The sequence below is a fragment of the Capra hircus genome, chromosome 6 (genome assembly GCF_001704415.2).
Source record: "Capra hircus breed San Clemente chromosome 6, ASM170441v1, whole genome shotgun sequence".
Classification (NCBI taxonomy): Eukaryota; Metazoa; Chordata; class Mammalia; order Artiodactyla; family Bovidae; genus Capra; species Capra hircus.
In genome coordinates this window covers 72,427,875-72,455,466 of record NC_030813.1, presented here as the reverse complement: position 1 = coordinate 72,455,466, position 27,592 = coordinate 72,427,875, and the positions used below count along the sequence as shown (strand labels likewise).

General features: G+C 36.8%; 1 protein-coding gene across 1 annotated transcript; it reads right to left on the bottom strand.

Annotated features, from left to right (window-relative positions):
• On the bottom strand, nt 430–27,285 carry SRP72 (signal recognition particle 72). Its single transcript, XM_005681637.3, has 19 exons — nt 27,139–27,285; nt 25,188–25,308; nt 23,120–23,243; nt 21,699–21,842; nt 21,508–21,619; nt 19,983–20,014; nt 19,343–19,467; nt 19,195–19,252; nt 14,064–14,195; nt 13,084–13,212; nt 12,113–12,185; nt 10,226–10,290; nt 8,881–8,976; nt 7,913–8,016; nt 7,697–7,774; nt 6,770–6,907; nt 4,499–4,536; nt 2,996–3,155; nt 430–2,291 (listed from the first exon to the last, which is right to left on the bottom strand). Exons 1-19 carry the CDS (start codon nt 27,245–27,247, stop codon nt 2,114–2,116), a joined length of 2,016 nt encoding a protein of 671 aa, XP_005681694.1. The 5' UTR covers nt 27,248–27,285; the 3' UTR covers nt 430–2,113.

Genomic DNA, 27,592 nt, shown 5'->3' with positions numbered 1-27,592 from the left:
AATAAAGGTGTCAGCTTTTTTTTCCTCAAAAGCCAAAACTTAAAAAATGTTCACTCTTCAATTTGGTTATGTACAGGTATCTACATGATGAATTTTCAGTGAAAAATTTGTTCTCTCAATACCTTAGTTTAACTTTCTGGCTTTGCAGGAAGGGGCAAGAGGTAATTTTAGATGCTCAGTTTAAAAAATTCTTAGATGTACTAGCAGGATGCCTCTGCAAAATGCCAATACCCCCAAACATCTTAATCTAATCCATACTCACTGCTAGATTCTTTTATTTTAAAATGTGCCACAGTGAATGGATGTATCCATATTGGTTTGTTATAAATGTACACACACACACACATGCATATATACACAAAGTATATATGTCATGAGTTAAAGACCCGTCCAAAAGAAGAAGAAATTACTAGGAAGTTAACATAGGTGTTTACACTTCATTGACAATGACTATTTATTTGAACTGAGGTTTCAGTTGCTTAGTACTGATTGATGATAACAACTAGCAATTACAATGACTAAATAGAGAACTGGAAATTTCTCTTGTTGTGCCTTGGGTCAAAATTTTCATTGATGGATAAATTTCACCAAAATTCTGTAACCTAAGAATTGATTATCCTTCACTATAGAAATTTAACAGAATCCTAAAACCATAAATTTACTAACAATTATTTTTGTAGTGGGATTTATATTCAGAAGGAATAAACAACTGTCACTCTTACCAAAAGACTATTCTGAGAGTTCAAAAAGTATAATGCCATAATAAATCATTCATAGAAGAGGGTCTCTTGTTTAGATGCCACCACAGATTATGTTAAAGAGAAAGGCAGCACCACATTTCTTACTCTGGTAGAGGAAAAGCTTTCAAAAAACCCTGTGAAGTTTTAGCAGGTATGTTTAAACACAGCAGCACTTCATTAACAAGGACAGAGCAATATGATCACAAGAAATACTTGTAAGTCTAAACTGAATGCTATCTTGGGCAGCATAAAATGAACACTAACTTGGGTAGGCATGCCAGTGTGTCTGCCTCACACCTGTTTAAGAAGAAAGTGACCTGTAAGCAAGGCAAGAACAAAGTGACACCGGTATCACGGACTGACTTTCATTACTTTGAGAAGGTAATGAATGGTCATGCCCCGCAACTAGAAAGAGGAGTCATTTGAGATCTATTAATTGGGCCAAACAGTTCTTTTAAGGTTTAATACTGCCGACTCCTCAACTCTGGCACTGACTGCCTCTCTCTGCTGGAAGTCAATGTTCATGCTTGGTAAGGGCCATTTAAATCTTTCTGACCAAGAGGGTCCAAATCAGTCTGACCTCAGAACGTTGCGTCTAAGTGTCAACTTCTTGCAACATTGATGTATTTCTCTTGATATCTTTGACAGTGCTAAATTAGCATAATGTTATCATAATTTGAAAATGACATGGGGGCACAAAGAAGTCCTACTTTATATCTCTGTGTGTATATATGTATATACATACACATACTTTTCATTACCACATATATTTAGTAGCCCATATTTCACTATCACATGACAGAATTTCATGAATAATCAAGACATTTAATTTAGTCTTCTTGTGGCCACTCATGTAGTGAAGTGAAAACACCAGTATATTAATAAGGTCCCTTTTATTACATGCTATTTCTAAGCGGATATTTGGAATGCTCAGAAGACTCCACTTTCAGTCTCCTAAGGCTTCCTAAGACATAAAATGGGACTTGAAGGAACAAGTATCTTTGGACTCCAGTTGAAACAGAAGTAGTTTCTGTTTATATCCTAGGAAACGTTGGATAACATGCCTTGTTTCTGAAACTGAAAATAACACCAGATCAGCACACAAAGAGAAAGGATGTAATGGATATCAAGATGGGTAAATGCCCAACTGTTCTGCGTCCTCATCATTTGTGCGAAGCAAGGTGGTACAAGTAGGCCAAGTCTGACTAGGCAGAGTTTGAAGGAAGATGCTTTTCTGTTTGATGCACAACAAAATAAATTCATGAAAATGTAGGGAGGGGAGAGGGAGCAGCTCTGTGCTTCTTGCTGTTACCTTTATTTACGTTCCTTGTGTCACTGAGGCTAGTTTAAAAATGGCAACAAGACTGTTCTAATCACCAGCCCCCTTTCCCACCTTTCTTCTTTTTCTGTTGCTGTTTCTTTTTTGTTGCTGGAGCCCCAGCGGGTTTCTGGTGTCGTGGGGGTATGATATTACTTGTAGATGTAGACGCTGTGGCTGCACTGCCAGGTCTTGGCGAAGTGGGTGGGCTGCTCACAGTTTTACTGGCATCCCTGAAATCATCAGATCAGGAAAGTGTTGGTCATTCATACACTCAACAAAGGAAACTACCGCTCACAGTCTCCCATACGTATTTTTGTTTTCTTTTGGCTGTGCCACCCGGCATGCGAGATCTTGCTTCCCTGCTCAGGGATCGAGCCCACGCTCCTTGCAGTGGAAGTGTGGAGCCTTAACTGCTGGACCATGGGGCAAGTCCCCACACACATTTTCTTTTAAGGTGTGTTCCTCAACTCCCTGTCCATTTTTCCTTGAATACAATTTTTACTGCTTTTTAATTTTAAAATGTAATAGACGGTACATGTCAAATTTTAGAAAGATTAGAAAAAAAAAACTTTTAATAATCTATAATCCTATGTAGAAATAAACTCATTTAGTAACATTTTAAATTCTGCTTTCTAGTCAAATTATTTATCTAGATATTTAGTAAGTTGAATTACTCAGTGTATTTAGTTTCTTTTTGAAGGTAATATAATCCCAATATTTGCAATACAATCCTACAATTCTAGTATTTACAATACAACCAAACCAGAAACAATCCATTTTCTTTCCTTTACATAACCATATTACAAAACATTTATTAAAGGCTATTGGACTATAACTCTCATACTGAAAATATATTTTGAAAATTTATTACTAATGACCTTGAGTCGATCTCAGAAAGAAGTAACCTATGCTCAACTGGGGAACAGTGACTTACAGTTCAGAGGAAGCTCCTGCAGTTGCTCCCTGGGTCCCTTTTCCAATCTGATCCTTCTTTTTACCCTTCTTTCTTCCTCGGTAGTAGGAACGTTCACGCATTGGTAACCATCTTTCTGGATCTGGGGTTACTTTTGGGTCGTAATTCTTAGGCAGTTTTCCTGTGTAACAATTAATTGATAAAGAAATGAGAGATTTGTGCATAATGTTTTCAAGACAGTTTGTTTAAACACTGTATCCAAATTTGGGACTAAACATTAAAACTGAAATAGATTTATCTGAGAAAAGTTTTATTTATATAATCTAGCAGCAGAAGAGGCCTTATTTCTAACCATAACACAAAATTCAGAAGCCCTAATAATATTTCATAGGTGTATCCGTATAAAAAATTTTAATTCTCATTTAGTAAAAGATACTTTTCAAAAGAAACAAAACAAGAAAACATTTGAATACTATGTAACTGAATTAACAGTCTTAATATAGAATTAGTTTTTGATAATCAGTAGGTAAATCATATATAGAAAATGGGCATAGCTGTAATTAGAGTAAGCCTGGAGAAATAAGTCATTAACCATGTGAAAAGATGCTTGACCTCACTGATTAAAAATAAAAAGGACACAGGAGTTCTCTGGTGTGGTTAGGACTCTTGGCTTTCACAGCCACGGCCCGGGTCATGTTCAGGGAACTGAGTGAGATCCCATAAGCTGTGCAGTACAGCCAAAAAAAAGAGAAAAAATTTTAAAGGATAAAATATTCTAAGAAGAAGAATATCCAGTGTTGATGAGACTGTGGGAAACAAAACTGGCAGAAGGTGTATACTGGTACTGGTACAGTCCTTGTACAAAGCAATTTAAGTGGCAGTACCAGGGCTGGACGCGGACCTATGTTGCCTCAGTCAGGTTAACGGGAAAGACTTGCCAAATTCAGGGAGGCTCCCTTTGTCCTTCTGGATAACAAGAATGTGGCCCTATTTCCAATAAACATCTGATTACTCTAACGGGATTCAGTTTTATGTACAGTAGAGGAGAACAGAAAGGTAGCGACTACTGGATAAACCAACCTCAATGCTAACCTTCCTCTACACTGTCGGTTTCATAAACAGTCAATTGTCTTACACCAGTTCGATGGACTTCTACGGTACTTGTGGCCAAAGGCATTCTACTGTGTAAGAGCTTACTGTGTGTCAGGCACTGTTCTAAGAGCTTTTTATATGTAGTATCATATTTCATCTTACAGATGAAAAACTCAGGAAGGTATGTTAAGAACCTGTTCACAGTCACAGCAAAAGAGCAATGTTACTAGAGCAACAATTTGAATTCAGGCAAACTTTAGAACTGGACTCTTTAAAAGTTAGAAATTTAAAATAAATGTTAGCCACAGTCAAATCAAAACTCAATTTCAAAGATATGCGAGGACAAGTTTATCTCTGAAGATTTCTATGTAAGGCTAACCTTAAGCTTTTATTTTATAGAAAGAAATCTAAAGATTAAAAAAAAAGCCTTACCCTTCTTTTTTTTCTTCTTTTTTTTCAAATCTCCCTGTCTACAAAGAGAAGAAAAATCATTATCACTGTGATAAAATAATTACAGAGCATTAAGCATGTGCAAAAGACTGAGCTAGGTACTTTATCATGAAGAAGTTTAAGATGTGGTGTCACCACACCAAAGCTAATGAAACAGTTTGGATATTTATTCAGGTTAAATTTAATCAAGCGTCAAATACTGTAGTTTTTGGAAGGTGCTTTAGAAAATGGGTGACAACTGTTTTCACAGAAGAAATACAATTTACACTAGCACATATTAAATCTATGCAAAAAGAAATTTGTACAAGCACAAATATCTACAGTTCTGTGGTAAATCACTTTATATTTGGCAAAACTAGTAAATACGTAATCTAAAATCTTTGCCAGGAGAATATGCACAAGTATCATACAGGCAAAGAATATTTCTGGGAGGATATGCAAGGTAAGTTAACATCAGCTGTGGCCTTGGGTGGGAAAAGGGCAGACAGGGATTTGTCTCTGTACAAATTACACTCCACAACCGCATCTGCGATTTCCCAAAGAGTCTCTGCATGTCTTACTTCTCTGCTATTGCTCACATTTTGCCTATCTCATCCTCATCTTCCTCTAGAGTCAACACAGTCACCTCCTCCAGAAAGCCTTTCTTAAACTCCCATTGTTCCCAGGAAGGACTGACTATTTCCTCTGGTGTACTGCTCTAGCCTGCACAATGATAGCACATGCAACCTTTATTTTCAATTGCTGCTTATTTCTTTCTTCTAGACTGAAGTTCTTTTGAGGGCAAGGACAATGATTTATTTTCTGTCAGCAACACAATATAACTTCAAAAGAAATTAATCCTTTTTATCAAAAAGTCAACATAAAGTTAAAAAAAAAGCATTAATAATGCCTAATGAAAATACTGTGCTGAAACTGAGTCAATGAACATCTTAGTAACTGTGTAAGGGAAAATACAAAGAAGATTAAAGGATTAGAAAAGAACTGTATGTCCTTATTAATTACCCAGCCCTGTTTTGAAAAAGAAAAAACAAACAAAAAACACCCTGAAAATATTTTAAAAGGCATTATATGCAAATTCCGCAAGATATGGTTTGAATTTATTATTTTGGAGTTCTTGATAAGGCTTGAAATTGGGACAATGATTCAACGAAATCTGAAACAATATTATCACTGAGACGCCAATTCCTTACTTAACTTTAAAGTTAAAAAGGAACAACCAAAAAAAAAAGGAACAAGTACAGGGCTCATGATGAGGTCACTCATATACTGTTGCTGATACATGTTTTTTTAAGTTATGAAAAATTATATTTTAAGTCATTCAAAAGAGAAAATACTGAAAATTTATGAAAGTCACAAAATCGGGAAAGTGGTGTATCTCTTTCATTCTCTATTTATCCTGAGTCAAAAACAGAATCTTAAGGGAACATTTTGTTTAGTAGGCCTCTGCTATTTTTGAGATGACAATGTATGGGAACAAGTAAAAAATCAGAATTTGACTTCTTATAAGTTACTGAAGCTGGCTAATGTTTCCTCCAAATCAGCAAAATAAACCTCATCTGAACTTTGGCTTCGAATTCTAAATAATATACTAAATGTACATCAATAACCCACAGGTAAATAAATGTTAAGTCGGGCACATCTAGCCTATGGAACACTATGCATGTGTTAGTCGCTCAGTCATGTCTGACTCTTTGTGACTCGCCAGGCTCTGTCCATGGAATTCTCCAGGCAAGAATACTGGAGTGTGTAGCCATCCCCTTCTTCAGGGGATCATCTCAACCCAAGGACTGAACCTGGTTCTCCTGCACTGCAAGCAAATTCTTTACCATCTGAGCCACCAGGGAAGCCCCAGTACTATGCACAAAAAGAATAAAATATGTCTACATTGATAATATGGAAAAATCTCTAAGACTTATTAAAGAAAGTTCAAAAACAGTTAAATACAATATAATCCAGTTTCTATAAAAAAACAGAAAAGAATCCAATCTAAGAAAAGTATTCCAAGATCACTTTCATGTGTAAACACAAAGAAAAAGATCTGGATATATACATACTAAATTAGTACTAGAGGTAAATGCTGGGTGGGGAAGGGGGATGGGTAACAAGGACAAAAAGCTGGGCACAGCAAAGGAGAAAAGAAACTAAAGGGACTTTAACTTTATTCACATGGAATTTTTATAAGAATGCATTTATTTATCCCTTATATAACTTAAAGTTGGCATTAGTGAATATTATAATAATAAAACACATTACCCTTGCTCCTTTGGTTGATTGTCTCCAGTAACTTTTCCACCCTTCTTCCGAACATATGTAGCACCAGGAGAATTTTCAAGAGCCTCAACATCTACTTTTAGAGACATACTATCCGATGAGGGCAAGTGTTTACTAAGACTACGACAGAACAAGAGTTTGTTCAGGAAGACAATATATATATATACATTTATATTTTGCCAATGTATCTATACCAGTAGGAAAACAGTCTTTTTTTGGGTTCCCTTCATCAAAAAAATATTAAGTCTTCTATAGAATAAAGTCAGCAGATCATAAGGTCAATTATAGATACTATATTGTGAAAGGAAAACTTGAGAAAGGAGTCATAATCATTTATTCCTTAACTTGGTAATGTACTTCAAAGTGGTAGCTTAATAAAAACTCTATTCCAAAACAGTTATCATGCTTATAAAACAGATCTGCTCACTGCAAAGTTTAGACTTGTGGCTGGTTAGCATCCACCATCCCCACGTTGGTTTTGGGATCACCCATACTGGAGTAACACACAGGGTCCAAACTCAGCCAATCAGGGCACTAAACCCTCTCTTACATCAGTAACTGAGATGGGCAAGTGACCTAAGAGCATTAATCAGAATGCTACCTCAGAATCATATGCAACCACCCAATAAAATATGCTTTTTCTTTTTTTTTTTCTACTCTACTTGAACCTGGAGATATATAAGCTGCATCTTGCTGACTGCATTTTTGCTTATGACTCAAACTGTATCCCATATGAATATTACTGTATTTTTAGGTCACAGTGATCAATAAATTCTCATTTTTGCTTTTACTAGTTAGAGGAGGGGTTTTGTTTGTTGAAAATTATAACAAAAAGACCCTGGTCACAACAGGTAAGGGAAGAGATCCAGTGCACTACTTGAGAGAGGTCTGGAACAATCAAAAGGATACGCTTTTGCCTTCTCAGGATCTACAAGTGAGTAAGCAGAAATAAGCTGCGCCAGGGTATGAATATCTTTCGGATTTTGTCTAAAAGAAGAAATAAGAAAAAGTCACTAAACAGTCTATAAAACTGGAGAAAGTAATATAAACAAGCAAAGTAACTCCCACATGTCAAATAAGAGCAATAAAACTTGGATTTCTACACTTCCACCCTTCAAAGCTTACTTCCATAGCTGTTCTAGGTCACTAATTGCCTCCTTCTTCCGCCCATATTTGAGTTTGAAGTTTGCAGCTTCCCTTATCAAGGACAAATGAGCAGGAGATTTGGGCTATAGGTTCAATAAAGAAAGAAGAAAAAGTTTAAACTACATATCTAGCAAGGCAATGAAGTTTTTATTCACTAGAGCTTTAAAATGGACCTATCCATTAGATTTCTCATCTTAAGTTTTATTGAATGCACAAAATAACATACATACACACACACACACACACACACACACACACACACAGTGGGACAGATAAATGAGTACAAGTGAAGAGCAATTTAAGAATTTGGGATACAATCCATCTCCATCTAAACTGTCTACAACTTGAAGTATTACTGTATAATCAAATCTTAAAAGTTTTTCACTATAGTTCTCAAACATTAATTTAACATAATATTTCCTAGAACACTGATCTCTCTTCACTGCTAACAGTATTCATGTCACCTGTGTGTATGTACACCTGTGTGTATTAGATATTGCTATGCAGAGACCCATACTGGAAAAAACAAAGATGTCCTATTAGAGACACACAATCATTCATGTACCGCTGTTCTATCCATTACTACCACCCATGGGCTCTACTCTAGACAGCCACTAGTGATGAACTCTCTTATATGTAGTCATGTACAATTACTATTCTTATTTCTTGAGATTACAGACACAAACACACGTACACACACTCAGGAAGGCGCTTCAGAAAATATAACTGTGCTTTTAAAAAAAAAATTTATTTTGCAGCCATTTCTTACTTTTAATAACTTTATTTGGACCTGGTATACTTAAAAACTGAATGATAGTCTAATAGCATTCCACTTTTTAAACAGTGAGTTGAAATGTTTCAATTTGCCTTAAGTATGAAATCATTACTATAGCTTTTTATTCTTATACAAAAATGTACCCTCGTAACATTTTACTCCATTTATTTACCTGATGGTTCTGATACCACTGGATGGCTTGTGTAAAGACTTCAATGGCACTGTCAATATCTTCCTCATGGCTGTACATCGTCACTAATGCAGACACCTACCCAGCCAAAGGTATAAGTGAGTGAACAGGATTCCTCTGTCTCTCTCAGAATACACTTTTTGAAAACGAGTTAACATTAAAGAAAGGGCAAATAAAGGTTGGTAGGCTCTCTGCTAGTACCTAATCCATTGTAAAAATTGCTAGCACGTAACTAGAAACATCAAGAACAATGGGGCTTTCCAAATACAAAGGTGGTTACCTATGAAAAAAAATACCTCCTCTAAGACTAGTTGACAAATGGTTTGTTACCAGTCCACAACAAGGTAAATACAGAAGTTGATAATAAGCACTTAGAAAATTAGTTTATATAGTATAAGACATTGCCAAGACATTCAAGACATGATCATGGAAATAAACGCACTAGCATGGTTAAACTCCCATGATAAGCCGTATAAAACCAGTGAAAGCTTGCCTAGTGTGCTGGGGGGACAGCAAGGAGGCTTGTGAAGCTGGAGTGGAGTGAAGGGGAAGCAACAATAGGAGATGAGGACAAAAAGGAAGCAGAAACAAAAAGCTGTATCATTAGGAAAAACCAATAAAATCAATAAACCTCTGGCTAGACTAATTAGAAAAAAAGATAACAAACAAAATATCCTGCAGATATTACAGATTATTTTCAGCCACATATTATATTTGATTCCAACATAAAGTAATCACAGTCCAGTCTTAAAGTAAGATTCTTCAAGAGAAAACACTACTATAATACTATTATACATTTACTGAGTGCTATCTGTAAACAAGCTGTGCTGTAGAATGAAACAGTCCCTGTACAATAAATGTACATACCACCACTACAGAATTAATCTTTACTTTGAGACAGATGTGTTCACAGCTATACTAGTGATCTAAACCTGTGATGCTTGAATAATCAGAGAACTAAAACCTAAATTTGTTGGTCACTATTACCAAATTGTTTTAACTCAAAAGAAATCAAAAGTGAAGACATGATAAATAGGCTAAGAAATTCCTATATATGGTCTTAGATTATTTAAGGCTGGCTTTCAGTGGTAATACAAGGCCTAAATAGTTCCTGACACATTTGATTTAATAAGTCAAAGCAAAGCAGAGCATAAAATGAAATTAAATTTATACCAGAAAGCTATTATTTTAAATACTACTTCTATATTATGAATATATATAAAAAAGGCAGAAACTAAAGTGAAAACAAAGAAATATCAGATACACCGTGAACTTATATTAATGCCATTACTTTTTCACTCTTAAACTATTTTAGTTATAAACTCACCATGCCTGGTTTATGCTTTAACTCCTCTATGCTTCTCAATATCAAACATGCTTTGGAAATATTACCTTAAGAGAACAAAAACAAAATCAGCATCACATTGAAGAAAGCATCTCATGGAGAAAAAAAGAAAACAGAAAATTTAAGAGTCTTATTTCAGAACATCTCTAAATACTCAAGCTTTGGGGCCTCGGAAATAATGTATTCTATCAATATTTACTCAGTTTGCCAACAAAGGAAATTAAATCCTAAAGAAACAACATACTTTGCTCGTGCCCACAAAGTTAATGACAGAACTGCTATCTGAAAAGTCTCCCAACTCTCAACCTGTTGAATTCCATTTCTCTCTTTGCAGAGGGTAACTTAAAGGTAGGAATCCTTCCTTAAAGGCCTTGAAACTGTTACTGTAGGTATAAGTGCGCTGGACAGTAGTCCTACAATGTTGAAACGCTAGTTTTCTATTCATTGCAAACCTCAGTAAGTTACACTTTCCACAAAACAAAAACCATGACACATTCACTCTCAGTAATTAGTACGATAAATTATCTTTACAAAAATAAACTGAAAACTGGGTGAGAAAAGAAGATTAAAGGGGAAAGCAAGAAAAAGAAAAATGAGAGGTGGGAAAAGGAAAAAGAAACAAAAGATTAACATAAGAAATTTGAGAAAAGGGAAGCTGGCCTCAATAAGAAGACTTTTTAGACATTTTTTCCCCCTAATTACCAACTCCCCTCCCTTCTACCCATAAAATTTTCATTCTAGCCATCATAATATCCAAAAGATTTTTTCAATCCTCTGCTCCCACCAAACCAATCATCCCCCGCCTTGAGAATACACCTCCTGGTTTATGGCCAACACCAGAGCTGTCTGACAGCAGTCTGTCAGAATTTTCTGTGATGATGGAAACATCCTCCATCTGTGCAGTCCAACCAGCCACATGTGGGTACAAAACTGATGCAATGTGGTCAACACAACTGAGGAACTGAATTTTAAACATTGTCTAATTTTAATTTAAACTTAAACATGGATAGTGGCTACCAAATAGAGACAACACAGCTCTAGACACTCACTCCACACTGTTTGGTTCAAAACCATAAACAAAAAAACTACTAGTTTTCTTTTAAGATTCAAAAACGTTAAGTTCTCATTAAACTTCTTGGCCTCTTTTCTACCAAAGATATGGGTTATGAAGTATAAAAGAAGAATAAAGGACTAAATAAGAAATTTTGAAAACTAGGATGCAAAGTCACACTTATTTCATGCAAACACTACCACATGACAGACATAAGCATTTAATTTAAACTTAAACATGGATAGTGGCTACCAAATAGAGACAACACAGCTCTAGACACTCACTCCACACTGTATGGTTCAAAACCATAAACAAAAAAACTACTAGTTTTCTTTTAAGATTCAAAAACGTTAAGTTCTCATTAAACTTCTTGGCCTCTTTTCTACCAAAGATATGGGTTATGAAGTATAAAAGAAGAATAAAGGACTAAATAAGAAATTTTGAAAACTAGGATGCAAAGTCACACTTATTTCATGCAAACACTACCACATGACAGACATAAGCATTTCTATACCAGACATCCATATTCAGGAAATTTAAGTAGAGAACAGATGAATTCTTTGCTTCTACAGACTTTCAAGGCATAGCTTGAGAATCATTCTAACAATTTAGGAATTAACCCAAGAAAAGGCCTACTAAACTCACTACTACATCTGTTGGAGCTCGTACAATCTAGCTTCGTATATGGAACAGCATTATGCTTCACTATGATGCAAAAATTTAAAAAATCACATTGTCTACAAATACTTCAGAATCATTCCAACCATATATTTCCGTTAACATGATTATTTTGATCATGATGAAATAATCATGACTACCTTGGGAAATTTTCAGCTGTGCCATGGTCAGCTTAATTTCAGCAGCGTTTTCTGGATGCTGATCTGAATAGTCCTAAATAGTTGGGGGAGGGGGGGAAATCACATTTAATTTACACAACTAAGTGTACATATTCTAACTGCTTATTTCAGCCTTATTAAATTTTAAATCTAGCTTTAAAATATTAAATCTCTTGTTTCAGAACAAATGTTTAAATTTGAAAAAATTTTATTTGATACCCACTTGGCTTCAAAATTATGCTCTTGACTTCAAAATTATTAAGTAAGTGCAATAACATCAAGTTTCTAAGAAGTCACCAGCAGAAAAATAATAATTAAGATTACTATGCAGATTTTATTTTTAAGATACTAAAAAAAAAAAAAATTATGACTCTTAACTCCTTATCCCTGTTCAGGAACATTTCCCCTGAAGATGGTCCTAATTTTACACTATCCAATTTTCCAATGTGGTCTACTCTCAGGGAATTCAATGTGATTTATCACTTCACTCTGGTTAATTAAAAATCAAGTCAGTATTTCTGTAACTGATGTTTTGGATCAGGACTTTAATTAGAGAATACATTATTGGTATTTTAAATCTAAAACAAACCATTGTGTGTGTGTGTATGTGTTAGTCACTCAGTTGTGTCCGACTCTTTGCGACCCCATGGACTGTAGCCCACCAGGCTCCTTTGTCCACGGGATTCTCCAGGCAAGAATATTGGAGTGGGTTACCATTTCCTTCTCCATTAACAAATCATTAACTACTGTTAAATTGATCTTCAAATAACTTATATAAAGAAAGCTGCAGCCCAAGAATTAATTGAAGTGATCTGGCATGTATCTAGTGGTATATTATCAATACTTATTCATTTTCCCATGAAATTTATAAGGCTTCCATTATTATAACATAATGAAAATGAAACAAGGCTGCAGCCGTCTGACAGCTCATGAAAAACTCAAAATTCTTTTACCTGAAGCAGCTCTATTGCTTTTGTGTGCTGCTTTTCACGGCAGAGCTGGGCAGCTTGGATCAACACAGGAAGGAGACGCTCAGGACTTTGTGACTGCAAACTGGCAGATATTTTGCGACACTGTTCTGCCTAAAAAACAATATTTCACACCCCACCCCATCCATAAGCTGGTTAATTAAATCAAACATTAAGTGAATGACCAAAGGGAAAAGCATAGGGGAGGTGGAAGGAAATCAGCTGAAACAAAATCGTAGGTGAAGAACCACTTAGGTCGAGGGAGGTGGTTTATAGTAGCCTCAATTTTTTCTTATAAAAAAAAAAAGATTTCCATTTAATGAATATAAACTATAGGTTCCAAAAGCATTTAGGAAGAATAAGTCCTAAATATTCATTTGGATGCTTTAATTCCAGAATATTGTTTAAACACACACACATATCAAGTGTCACCCTTTGCTTCAAAGCAACAAAGGTATTTCTTGCTAAAGTATTTAAGAACAATATGACTCAGCTCTAAACAATGAAAACGTTACTGCCTCTCAGCCCACTGAAAACTCCTGCTCTAGAAGAGTACAAAATCATAACTTAATTAGAATTTACACACGAGAGTTAGAATCGACCTCATTTATAGCTTGAGGTGATTATGCACAAACTATAATGAAAGATGGCTCTTAAATCTATACTCATGACCAGCACCTTTGATTTTTTCCTTAATTTAGAGAAATTAGAAATAAGGTAATGAGAAAATTATCTCATTTACAGCTGTGAACAGTGTCTTCTTCTTAGAAGCCACCAACTGCACACCTGTACAAAGAATTGGGCAAATTACTTTTTTAACAGTTAAAATTTGATACATGACATTCTGAAGTATGCATGAATTAAAGACAAAAAATGAAAATACAGACTGGACTGATACAACCATTATGGATCATGTACCATACTCCAAAAGGTTTAGTCAGGGGGACTAGAGCTCTGTTACCTACCTGATTTGTGTACATAGCAAGTAAAGCTTTGTTAAATTCTATAGCTTGCAGTTGTTTCTTAGAAAGCTTAAACTCCACTCCTTCTGCATTGGTTAACTTCACCTTCTTCTTGGAGTCAAAGACATTTTGGTCCTGACAAAGAAAAGATCACTCATCATTAACAACAATCTTAGACTTCAACTCTTTCAACACTCCAAGGCATTATTTTACATTAACACAACAAGAGAGCTTGGAAGATAATATGCTTGGTTGGGGTGCCTATGCTACTATGATGCATATAAATTTGGCTTCAGTTCTTGATTTTATCTTTCCACTAATAATGGCCTGTTTTTAGCATTTTGATTAAAAGTACAGAGGGACTGCACAAATCTTACAGTGAAAATCAGGACTACAAATTACCTAAATTTGTAATTTCTACAAACTATCTCAAGAATTTAGGTGACCGATGAGTAACGTAATTTACTCCTCTCTGACATACTGTCATACATAAACAAATGGAATGGATGGATGCGAGAGCTGGACTGTGAAGAAGGTTGAGCACCAAAGAACTGACGCTTTTGAACTGTGGTGTTGGAGAAGACTCTTGAGAGTTCCTTGGACTGCAAGGAGATCCAACCAGTCTATTCTGAAGGAGATCAGCCCTGGGTGTTCTTTGGAAGGAATGATGCTGAAGCTGAAACTCCAGTACTTTGGGCACCTCATGCGAACAGCTGACTCATTGGAAAAGACTCTGATGCTGGGAGGGATTGGGGGCAGGAGGAGAAGGGGACGACAGAGGATGAGATGGCTGGATGGCATCACCGACTTGATGGACATGAGTCTGAGTAAACTCCGGGAGATGGTGATGGACAGGGAGGCCTGGCGTGCTGCGATTCATGGGGTCGCAAAGAGTCGGACATGACTGAGCGACTGAAGTGAACTGAAGAACGGAAGGGACTAAGTCATGCTGCACCCTGAAAAGGACAATCAGATCTCTGAGTGTCTACGAGCATAGCATTCTAGCTTTGTTAAATATTTGCAAATATGTGTTACCACTGTGCTTTTAAAACCAGGTTTTCTACTAAAGACTAAAAGGAGGCAAAGAAGAAATCTAAAATGAATTTTACTTTCTGAGGGTGAAGCTTCAATCCAATGTGAAATTATTTTAAACATACAGTAAGAAACATATAAATCTTTAAGAAACTATTTCTAGTTGGTACTCTTATCTCACTATTTTAATACTTAAATTCACCATGCATGCCACTGCCAGATTTCTCTTAAACTTTGCCATCATGGCACTTAATAAAATTTTACATTTTCTGAGGACTCCCACACCTTGATCATCAATAAATCGAAACCTTTTTGAAACTAGCTAGCGTGTATATATCTTTTGCTCTCACTGTCCCCTCAGAAGTCATTTGCATATGCTTAGGCATGGAAAATGCTTAACCTTCAAATCCTATCCCTCCTGCAAGGCTCTGCTCAAATTAGCCAACTCAGAGATCTTTTTTTCCTCACCAAAAACCGCAGTTACGAAGTATCTGACTAGATATTTAAATGTGCACGATTTTTTTGAACACTAGAATGAGATTTTTAATATTACATAATGATTAAGACCATGTTTCATATTTATTTTGCATTACCTAATGGATTCAGCATATTAAAAAGCAGAGACATTACTCTGTCAACAAAGGTCCATCTAGTCAAAGCTATGGTTTTTCCAGTGGTCATGTATGGATGTGAGAATTGGACCATAAAGAAAGCTCAGTGCCGAAGAATTGATGCTTTTGAACTGTGGTGTTGGAGAAGACTCTTGAGAGTCCCTTGGACTGCAAGGAGATCCAAGCAGTCCATCCTAAAGGAGATCAGTCCTGGGTGTTCATCGGAAGGACTGATGTTGAAGCTGAAACTCCAATACTTTGGCCACCTGATGCAAAGGGTTTACTCATTTGAAAAGACCCTGATGCTGGGAGGGATTGGGGGCAGGAGAAGGGGACGACAGAGGATGAGATGGCTGGATGGCATCACCAACTCAATGGACATGGGTTTGGGTAGACTCCAGGAGGTGGTGATGGACAGGGAGGCCTGACGTGCTGTGATTCATGGGGTCACAAAGAGTCAGACATGACTGAGCAACTGAACTGAACTGAATGGATTCAGCAATACACTAAAGAAAAATTCAGGAATGTTGAGTGAAGAAAAATTCAGTATCTATTTATTAGGTTGGTGCAAAAGTAATTTTGGTTTCATATTATTGAACTTTGCTATTTGATACTGAATACATTCTTAAATAAATGCAGTTATGTTATATATCATTTTAATGCACATTTCTTGCTTTATAGTTTTTGCTAATGAATTATTACTTGCTGTTTATTTCATATGTACTTTAGACTATGGAAATGATGGTAGACAAAAAGCAAATTTGAGCAATTTTCTTATTCAAGTTCAAATTGAGTCATAAAGCAACAGAGACAACTCACTACAGCAACAACACATTTGGCCCAGGAACCGCTAATAAACATCCAGTGCAGTGGTGGTTCAAGAAGTTTTGCAAAGGAGACAAGAGCCTTGAAGATGAGAAGCACAGTGCCCAGCCACTGGAAGTTGACAATGACCAATTGGGAGGATCATTGAAGCTGATTCACTTACAACTGCACGAGAAGTTGCCCAAGAACTCAGTGCCCACCATGCTATGGTTATTTGACATTTGAAGCAAATTGGAAAGATGGAAAAGCTCAATAAGTGGGGGCCTCATGAGCTGACTGAAAATCAAAAAAATTGTTGCTTTTAAGTGTTATTTTCTTATTCTACACAACAACGAACTATTTCTCTATTGGATTGTGACATATAACGAAAAGTGGATTTTATACACCAGCCAGCAATGACCAGCTCAGTGGTTGGACCAAGAAGCACCAAGCACTTCCCAAAGTCAAACTTACACCCAAAAAAGGGCCATAGTCACTGTTTGGTGGTTTGCTTCTGGTCTGATCCACTACAGCTCTCTGAATCCAGGTGAAACCATTACATCTCAGAAGTATGCTCAGCAAATTGATGAGATGCATAGAAACCTGCAACGTCTGCAGGCAGCATTGGTCAACAGGAAGGGCTCAATTCTTCTCCGTGTTAATGCCTGACCACACATTGTATAACCAATGCTTCAAAAGTTGAACGAACTGGGCTACAAAGTTTTGCCTCATCCATCATATTCATCTGACCTCTTGCCAGCTGACTACCACTTCTTCAACAATCTCGACTACTTTTTGCAGGAAAACACTTCCACAACCAGCAAGCAAGATGCAGAAAGCTTTCCAAGAATTCATCAAATCCCAGAGCATGAATTTTTATGCTATAGGAATAAACAAACTTATTTCTCGATGGCAAAATTGTGTTGACTGTAATGGTTCCTATTAATACAGATGTGTTTGAGCCTAGTTACAAGGATTTAAAATTCAGGGTCTGAAACCGTAATTACTTTTGCACTTATCTAATGAATTGAGATATTTAGTACTTCACACACACTCCTCCTCACTATTTATATATCAGTTAAAAACAATTTGTCCTCACTAGCATTCCATGGACGGAGGAGCCTGGTAGGCTGCAGTCCATGGGGTTGCTAAGAGTCGGGCACAACTGACCGTCTTCCCTTTCACTTTTCACTTTCATGTATTGGAGAAGGAAATGGCAAACTGCTCCAGTTTTCTTGCCTGGAGAATCCCAGGGACAGAGGAGCCTGTTGAGCTGCCGTCTATGGGTTCACACAGAGTCGGACATGACTGAAGCGACTTAGCAGCAGCAGCATTTCAAATTGTTCATGAACGTAAGCAGGTAGATCTTGCTGCTAAGAATCAAATGCCAGCATCAATTTCTGGAAACCTATACCATGACAATGGCCTGCAACACCCTGTAATTATTACCTTTCAATGCCACTATCCTACATATGTGAACCCTCTGAATCTTTGCCAAATGAAGTGAGAGATACCATACATGGCTAGAAGGAGAGCACTTTGGAGTCAGAGACTAGAATCTGACTCCAAGTTCTACCTCTTATTGGCTGTGATCTTATACAAATCATTTACCTCCTTTTAGCCTCAGATTATACTTCTATAAATTGGAGACAAGTACTGTCACCTAAAAAGATAACTGTGAGGATGAAATAAGCTGGCGCTTGGAAAATCACACAGCCTATGAAAAGAAACCAACTGTTAATTTTCTAATTCTCTATTGACTTGAATTTCAAATCTGAACTTGAAATATCTGCTCATTAAAACAATGTTCCAAAAGGTGTTGACTCACACAGTACTCACTAGGATTGTTTATATACATGCTTGTAATATTTTACTCAGGGCTTGGATTGAGGAGGGTGATGGAGAAAGAGGGAAAACCTGCCCATGGCTCTTCTCCCTCAAAACAAAAACCACTGGAAAGACAAAAACTATAAACAGAAAATTTGCATTCAGACTTACTAGATGAAGAAATCAAAGTCTAAGCAATTTACTTCTCTAACAAATATTCAACATATAATGTTAATAATGGGAAATATTATTATAGCTATATTAATAATAATATAATCATATAGAATATGATAATTCTAATAAATAATGGGAAAAGGGTAAGATTTTAAAGTCCAGTATATATAGCTACAAAATAGTTCTATTATTTGAACATACCTTGCAGAATCATTATGAGAGTTAAATAACACTCTCCACTGTGATTTTTGGGGTTCCCAGATAGCTCAGTTGGTAAAGAATCCACCTGCAATGCAGGAGATCCCAGTTCGATTCCTGGGTCGGGAAGATCCACTGGAGAAGGGACAGGCTACCCACTCCAGTATTACTGGGCTTCCCTTGTGGCTCAGCTGGTAAAAAATCCACCTGCAATGCGGGAGACCTGGGTTCGATCCCTGCATTGGGAAGATCCCGTGGACAAGGGAAAGGCTACCCACTCCAGTATTCTGGCCTGGAGAATTCCATGGACTGTACAGTCCACGGGGTCACAAAGAGTAGGACATGACTGAGCAACTTTCACTCACTCACTCATTGTGATTTTGCTGCAACTGGACTTTGTCATGGAAAAGCCTATCCCAGAACAAGGCTGGGGTGATATGCTTCTAGTGTTAAGATGTAAGTGTAGGGAAACCATGGATAGTCCATACCTTGTTAATTGTAATGATGTTATTTGCAATCACAGCTAGCAATGCCACATCTGTTGGTCTGTGAACAAAAAGTAACAGTCAAAAAGGAAGAGACCGTTAAAAAGAAACCTTATCCCCTATAAAAGACACATTTTTATAACTCACTTACTTTAATTTTATTATCTGGTTGTAAAGTTGCAAAGCCTCCTCTGTACGACCCTGAAGCTGCAGAATATAGGCCATCTGCCCATGAATGATGGCCAGTTCTGCCTGGGGGTCTTCTTCAGTCCCATCCTAAGCAAAAAAAAATTTTTTTTTCTCCGTATGTTCTCCAAATTGATCCACGTATACAAAAGACTATATGAACAGAAAGAAAATATATAATTTTCAGGAATTTTCCTATAGAGTCAGTTTTGTTAAATTTAGGAATTGCCATCAAAACAGGGAAGCTTAAATGAGAATGGCAAAAAGAAAGATTCTGGAAGAACATGGTAACAAGTTCAGGAATATTATTCACTGATCATTTCTTCTTTAAAACTTAAGAATTAATTTATATTTATATGACTTTAAAATGAAATGCATAAGGCATATAAAATTTTTGTATTATAATTTCTCACCCTAAGAGACTCCATCAAATAAGGGTTTTTGTTGATCTTATTCCATCAAATAAGATTCCAGAGGGTTTCTGTGATTCCTATTTAACGAATCAGCGTCATTTCAAAAAGTCAATAACTACTACAAAGAAGTCTACTACAAATTTATATTAGCTACAGCATAATATCTGGGCTTAACCACAGTGGAATACTTACAGAGTCTTCTGAAAATGAACGGCGGCAGAGATCTATAGGAAAAAATGTTTTTAAAATTAACATTGCTGGGTAACTCTCATTTCTTTCATGTTCCAATGAGCAAAAACAAAATTCTTAGGCAGAAGATAATTTTGATAACAAGCAAATTTGAGATTTATCATTAGCATCAAACACATTACATAAATACCAATCCTTGATTATTCTTGCTCTTTGGCATTTTCTTTTACTTGTAATCCCTGTTAAAAATTTTTTAAGGGAATTAAAAATCTATAAATGCAACAAACGTTGACTGCAAAAAATCAGTTATAGAAAAGTATAAAGACAATACTCCTGCCGCCCAGAAATAACTACTCTTTAGCATTTCAGTTATTATTTTTAATGTAAATGCACAGTTGCATTTTTAAACGAAAGTGGGATATTCTACTATTTTGAAACCTCCCTTCCCCCATTAATATACTATGGACATCTTTATAACACAGATACATCTACATTATTATTTTTAACATGAATACTGTTAATGACCACATGGTAATCTATTCTATGGTTATAATGAAACTACCTAGTCCTCTAATAGGACAGAAACGCATGTTTCTTAATTTTTGTTCTTATGAACATTCATACATATATATATATATGAATGTATCCAGTTTTTCCTTAAATTTCTAGAAATGAAATTCTTAGATCAAAGGGTATGCAAATTTCAAATTCTGCTACACTGCCTCAAACTGCCCACTGCAAAGCCTCTACTACTTTTATATTCAAACCTCAAACTATGTATGAGGGTGTCCTCCACACCACTTCAATGCTAGGTATGATCCAGAAATCATAATTCTTACACACAGTTTTCGCCTCATGGTGCTCTAACCTTGGCCCTTGTTTTAACCATCAGTATTAATAAACCAGAGCCTATTTCATCTTTTTTTCCTTCCTATCATTCACTGCAGTTCTACATCACCACTTTCATAGCTTCCAAGGAATATGTATGCAGAAGCAAGTTGAAATATTTCAGGAGTTGAGACCAGTCATTAAGTTCTCTAATAAATTATTTTCTTTTTCTAGTAACAGCTTTCAAGTATATAGGTACTATATATGGAAACATACTAAGTGGAGTGAAAATGTGCTTGAATAGTGTTATCAATGCACAAATATAGTGTATACTCAGGCACACATACAGGCACACACTGTACTTGTGTACTTAATACCAATAATAATTATAACATTTACCAAATGTTTATTAACTCTGTTAACTTGCATTTAAAATTCACAGCAACTTGTTCAGAAACCTACTAATCAAACTTAGGTTTTGGCGTGGTTGAATATGGACAAGTAGATTGGTTTAAGGATAAGAAACCAAGAGAGAGAGACAGTCAGAATACCAAGTGAAGGCTAGATGGATTCTGAGAAATTTCCACTGCCTCAATAATTTCCACTTAAAAACGTCCCAGAAACCAAATGTAGGTTTTGGAAATACTTTGCAAAGTTATATGCATGTTACGTTTACATATAATTTTAACAAGTGTCTAACCTTCAGCTTTTTGCAGAATTCTCATCGCCTGGCTCAGCTGGCCTTGTCCTATAAGAGCACATGCCGTATTGTAGCATAGCTCATGTGTGCCTTCTTGGAGACCCAAGTTCTCCTGCCACAGAGCAAAACACCAGTCAAACACCAGACAGGAGCAACGTTTCATGGCTGTATGCACATACAGAGATACTCACTGGAACCACTTTTTCCCAGTTGCTTTGAGCTGCAACAACTGCTGAAAGATTTGTTTTTCTCTCCTCATCATAATCATCTTGGGAGTTTCGGACAAGATCTCTATATACAGCCAGGCATTCATCATAGCGTTCTAACCGGTATAACTGAAGAGATAAATAGCAGATCAAAAATCAGAGAAGACAAGTATTGTGTTATATCCCTAACCCCATATAAACCCTTTTTGGAACTGTTAATTCAACATAATGTGGGAAATTAACTGTTTTTCCTTTACAATTTTTCAATTAGTTCTGCATGCTACTAATACTTCCCAAAAGTTACTTGCAATGAATCTCTACTATACTGCATATTTGTAGGCATGATTCAGTGAGAAAAGCCATTGTATCAACTCCCATTTTGAGGTTAGGTAAGTGTCTAAGTGGATTGTAAAAGAAAATCATTCTGTAGAAATCAACCTTGCTACCTAAGTCTGACTCAACAATAAAAAAAAATTTCCCAGATTACTAAGCCCTAGTAAACAGGAACAAAATTAGATATTAACACAAGGGCTTACTATTTCTAGGGCTTCATTATACTTCATCTTCATTAACCCTTCCCAGGAACCAACTATTGTACTGGGTAGTATCAAGTGTACACAACATAATTCTTGCTTATTCCATTCAAGTTGTTCTCAAAGGGCAGTGAGAACTGCCACTCTGGGTCAATTAGTCTACCATGTATGCAAAGACGGGTACCCTTTATCAATACCAAAATGCAGGCATTCACCCTAAACTAACCCAGCTTACATGAAATGTGTTTTATGGACCTATAATCCATAAATGTGCCCAAATTTTTCTTTGTTAAACTAACACCACCTTTTAGGGACAATATATAATTCAATACAACATTATTTGCCCTAAACTGACATTTTAAAAAATTTTAAGAGGGTTTTGCTAGTTCTAGTAAAACATTTCTGTTTTGTTATCATAAATAACCTTATAGGCTTATTTGTATGTCTCAAAACTCTTTGAAAACAAGGTATTTCCAGAGATTTCATGAACCATCTGAATTCATCCAAATTCTTATTCATCATGATTTTCTTCATTTTACACTTAGAATAAAATACCAGTTAAAAACTATAAAGACTACTTCAAAACTATAGTATATAAACCTACTGGCCTTCATCTTTCCAACTACGATGTTCAAATTTCATAGGATAGTTCTTAATTTCCCAACTACCCCGAGGAAGTCATTTGTTCATAGAATACCATACAGGCAGTTGCTCATACGAAGATCAAGAAGAGGGAATATGTTGAATTGGTTTGGTGGCAAGTTTAATGGAGCATCAGGATGGGCTGGGGTTCCTCATCCCCACTCCCTGCTCTAGGCAGAATCTCGTTCACTTAGGATGACTGTCAAACAGGGATTTTAAAGCAGTAATTACCACTTGTCCATAAAGCTCCTTTAGTTTGTCTGTCTGCTGGTTGGCACTTTCTATTGTCTTCAAGGCATTCTCAATTCTGTTCAGCCTATACTCACAGTATGCCTTCTCAAAGGAAAGAGAGTTACTGAAAAAGCAAAAACCAATATGTGATTATTAGCTAGCAGAGCACCCACTATAAGCCAGATACTGCTCTAAGCACACTTGATACATATTAAGTTATTTAATCATTAATAAGATGACAAATGCTAGTGATTTGTCTAAAATCAGACAGCTTAAAAGTGATAGAAAATACTACATTCATTTCCCTAGGCTCTCTTGTTTTCATGGATATTCTTACTAGAATTACTGGCCTTTTGAAACAAATATAGAAGAATAAAATTCTGAATTAGCTAAAAACTGTTCTAGATATAAAGACAATCTCAACATTGTTTTAAATGTGTTGTTATACAAGTTTCTTAAATCTATTAATCAAATAATAAGCCATAAAGTGCTGTTTTAACTTGTTAAAGAGTAATTAGCAAAGAAAAAGTAACTAGAAATCTTAAAAGAGCACAGCACTTGTAACTAAACAACTGGTAAACACACAACTACACAGAACACTACTTATGCACATAGACTTAAGAATTCATCCACATGAATGTCACACATGAAACTCATTTTGAAGTTTCAACCATATGAGGAAAAAACCAATATCAAGCAAATGGCAATATCCTTTACTCACTAGACTTAACAAAATACTATTTGAAAACTTCCCCCCCTCACAAAATCACCCAAAATCAAAACACGGAATTTTAGTATACACATGTTTATTAGAGAAAAACAGGATACCTTTTATTGGGGCTTCCTTTGATAACCCTTTTATTTTTAATAAAGTCTAAATTTTTTTAAAATCTATAATACATGCAGTTGGCCCCAGTAAAAAAACAAAAAGGTATGCACTGAAAGGTTTTACTTCCACTGTTATTCAAATCTACTATGCTCCCCTCACCTCCTACAAGTGACTATTTTTATTTATTGCTTCTGCATCAAGTGTTTGTCTTTGCAAATACAAAAAAATACACATAGAAATTCTTATATCCTTATACAAAAGGAAGTATACAATACACTGTTGTGTACCTTATAGACATTAAAGAATAAATATGATACAACCTGCATTTCAATACACACTTCATTTGGGGCTTAGGCATAACTAACGAAAAATGAAATTACAGTAACAATTCAGAATTTAGGTTCACATTTCATGAAATGAAAAATGAAATAACAATAAAAAACTGCTGGACTTCCCTGGTGGTACAGTGCATAAGAATCCACCTGCCAATGCAGGAGGACACAGGTTTCATCGATCCCGAGTCCTGTAACTGAGATCCCACATGCGCTGCAACTACTGAAGCCCACACATCCTGGAGCCTGCACGCTGCAACTACTGAAGTCTGTGTGCCTACAACCCGTGCTCTGCAAAAAGAGCAGGCACCACAAGGAAAAGCCCACACGCTGCAACAGAGTAGTCACTGTTGGCTGCAACTAGAGAAAGCCTGCACAGCAACAAAGATCCAGCGCAACCCCCAAATAATAATAAACAGTAATAAATTAAAAATGACTATATATTCTAAAGACTGCTAAAGAACTCTGAAAGATCTTGGCCTAATATCATACTCACCTAAACAGTTCTCAAAGGAGACAGGCACAGAGGTCAGGCTAAGACTGCCAAACCATCCTAGAGACTTTGACTTACACATCCCTACCCTACTTAAACTTCTGCTGAATTGCTCTCCCTACATCCTTCAAGAACTCTTGTGACTCTTATGTATGGCCCATGCTCCTCCAGAGTTTCCCTTTTTCTTCCCTTCCCTTCAAAGGGAAGATAGGTGTAAAGAAAAGGCTCCTTAAGGCATGACAGAACAGAGGTTACTACTGCTCTTTCCAGTTTCAGAAACAGCACTGGGAAGCAAGAGGAAAAAAGAGGAAAGGAAGGAAAAAGGTAAAAAAAAATCACTGAATAATGGGGGGAAAACATGGAAATGGTTATAGCTGTGGTAAATGTGCACAAACAACTAATTAAATCACTTACTTGGCAAACACTTTGGTGTGAGTGTTGATGACATTCAAGGCTTCCTTGAAACTTCCATTCTGGATAAGGCATACCACTTTACAGTGCAGGGCAGTAACATCATCTTTGTTGATCTGCAGTACTAGAGAGCAATTTTAGGGAAGCAATTTTTAGATCCATTCGCTTTGCACATTTCCACCTAAGGAAGCTACAACACCAATTTTACTGCAGCAGAAATGAATGGTCAAAATATTTTTAAAATGGCTGATCTTTAAGTTAAGAAGTGACAATAAGAAGAGCTAGTTAGCCTTTCCAGTGAGATAGCTTCTCAAGATGCATGTAAAAAAAAGTACAGTGAAATAAAGAATGAAGCTATTTTCTATTGCTTTTTCCTCTTGGGACGCATGGTATATCCTACACATTTCATTACTTCACAGGGAAAGAAAAAAGTTCACATAGAACTTAGCAGCAAATGACAGGTTTGATTATAAGTTTGTCACTAACTGCCTTGAGGTATTGGGCAAGTCATTTGACTGCCAAATGTCAACTTTCTGGTTGCAAAATGAATATGAAAGCACTACCTATTTTACAAGGTTATTAAGAAAATTACATGAGAATACTCTGTATAAATAGTTTGTATACTGTAAAATATACAATTTATTTTGCTGGCAATATTTCCAAGCATCATTCAAAATTTCCCTTTTCGGCTAATATAACTAAACCAGAAATACAAGGAAGAATTCAGTTGGCCAAGTGTCAATGCTAAACAGCTGTTCAGTGTCAAAATGACTAGGATCACTCCTCGTGCTTTTGGGCAACTATAGGAATTCAACTCCCAGTCTAAGAATCAGAGTATTTTCTATCAATTAAGAAAATATATACTGGAGAACAAACTGACAGTCCTTGCTGATTAAAGAATGTCTGCAAAATACTACAGAGCTGATTAATATTGGTTGCAGGCCTAGCCAAAGGCCAAAGTTAATTCAAAACAAGTTTAAGAATCAAACAATGCTCATTAGTAGCTATTTTCCTCAATGTGTGAAATCACAAAAAGTGCATTGTGGGCATAATCACTTCTTTTCACATTAACTCAGCAATAGGTTATTGAAAATCCATACTTCTATGTTACAGAAACATCTTGTGTGTTATTACTGCTTTGAACAGTCAAATCCTGTCCAGGTAATTACATTTCCAAACCGAACAAATATAGGCAATATCTTCAGTAAATAATTTAGCACGACAGAGAGCATTAAAAAGCATGGCTATATTACAGTTAGGTAGTAAATGATAAAAGAATATAATGAATTGAACGTCACATCGAAGACAGTTTACTCGAAAAACGAGCAGTTACTGGACAAAAAACAATACACCTTTCTTTTTTGCAACATTATTTCAAATGTTAGTGCTTTCACACACACATTTTCTTGTCCAGGACGCTGGAGGGATTCTATCTGTGGGAATGACAGGCCTAACATCCAGATCCAGCCCTTTCCTCTACCATGAGTCTGTACAGCTTCCACTTCGTCAGCACTAGCTTCCAAATTACGTGTCCTAGGCAGGTTCCTCCCCCGCGCTGCGGCCCAAAAGAAAAAGCTCCCTTAGCAATACTGTCTTGATCACTCCACTACAAGAAAAGCGAAAAGAAGGCAACGTGGAGTATTTGCGAAATAAGGCGTGAAATCAACGGAGTAAAATAAAAACAGTTTACAGAAGACATTGGGAGCTGCGGTCTCTTTAAATCCCTCCCTCGCTTCTCGCTGGGGGGAGCTAAAGAGGGAAGTACACGTGGCTCTAAGCCACCCAGGACCCAGAGCTGGCCGGGTTGAACAAATGGACGGCGACCCCCGCCGGCTGACGTTCCGGCCCTAGCGGGCGGCTGGGGTCTCCTCTCCCCGCATCTGCTCGGAGACGGTCGCGCGCGTCGCAAGGGGGCTGCATCCTCCCACCCGCCCGGCGCTATGCGGACACTTACTCTTGTTGACGGTTTTGAGAGCGCGCGTGAAGTCACCGTTCTGGCCATAACGGTTCACTTCACTCCAAAGCGCAGGCACCGAAACCCCCCCACTGCCGCCGCTCGCCATCTTGGAGGAGAGGGGAGCCGACCTCTGCCCCGGAAGAGGATCTCGGAGGTGGGCAAGAGAAGACGGAAGCCGGTGGTTGCTAAGCGTTTCGGCGTCCGAAGCGTCCCCATCCCGGAGTCAGCGTTAAAGACAGCGGTCTTAGTTCTAGTAGCTAGAAATTTGCGGAGATAGAGTTGGTACACCTTATATGAAGCGGGTCTGGGGGAATGAGGCGTCGGACCCCAGGAGGAGGTTGAAAAGGATTCACCGAACAGATTCAGCTAAAAGTAGCGTGCGTTTCCGGGGCGACCGCTGGGGGCGGAGAAGTGTCCTAAAGGCGGAGCAAGACGAAGTCTGTGGAAGATG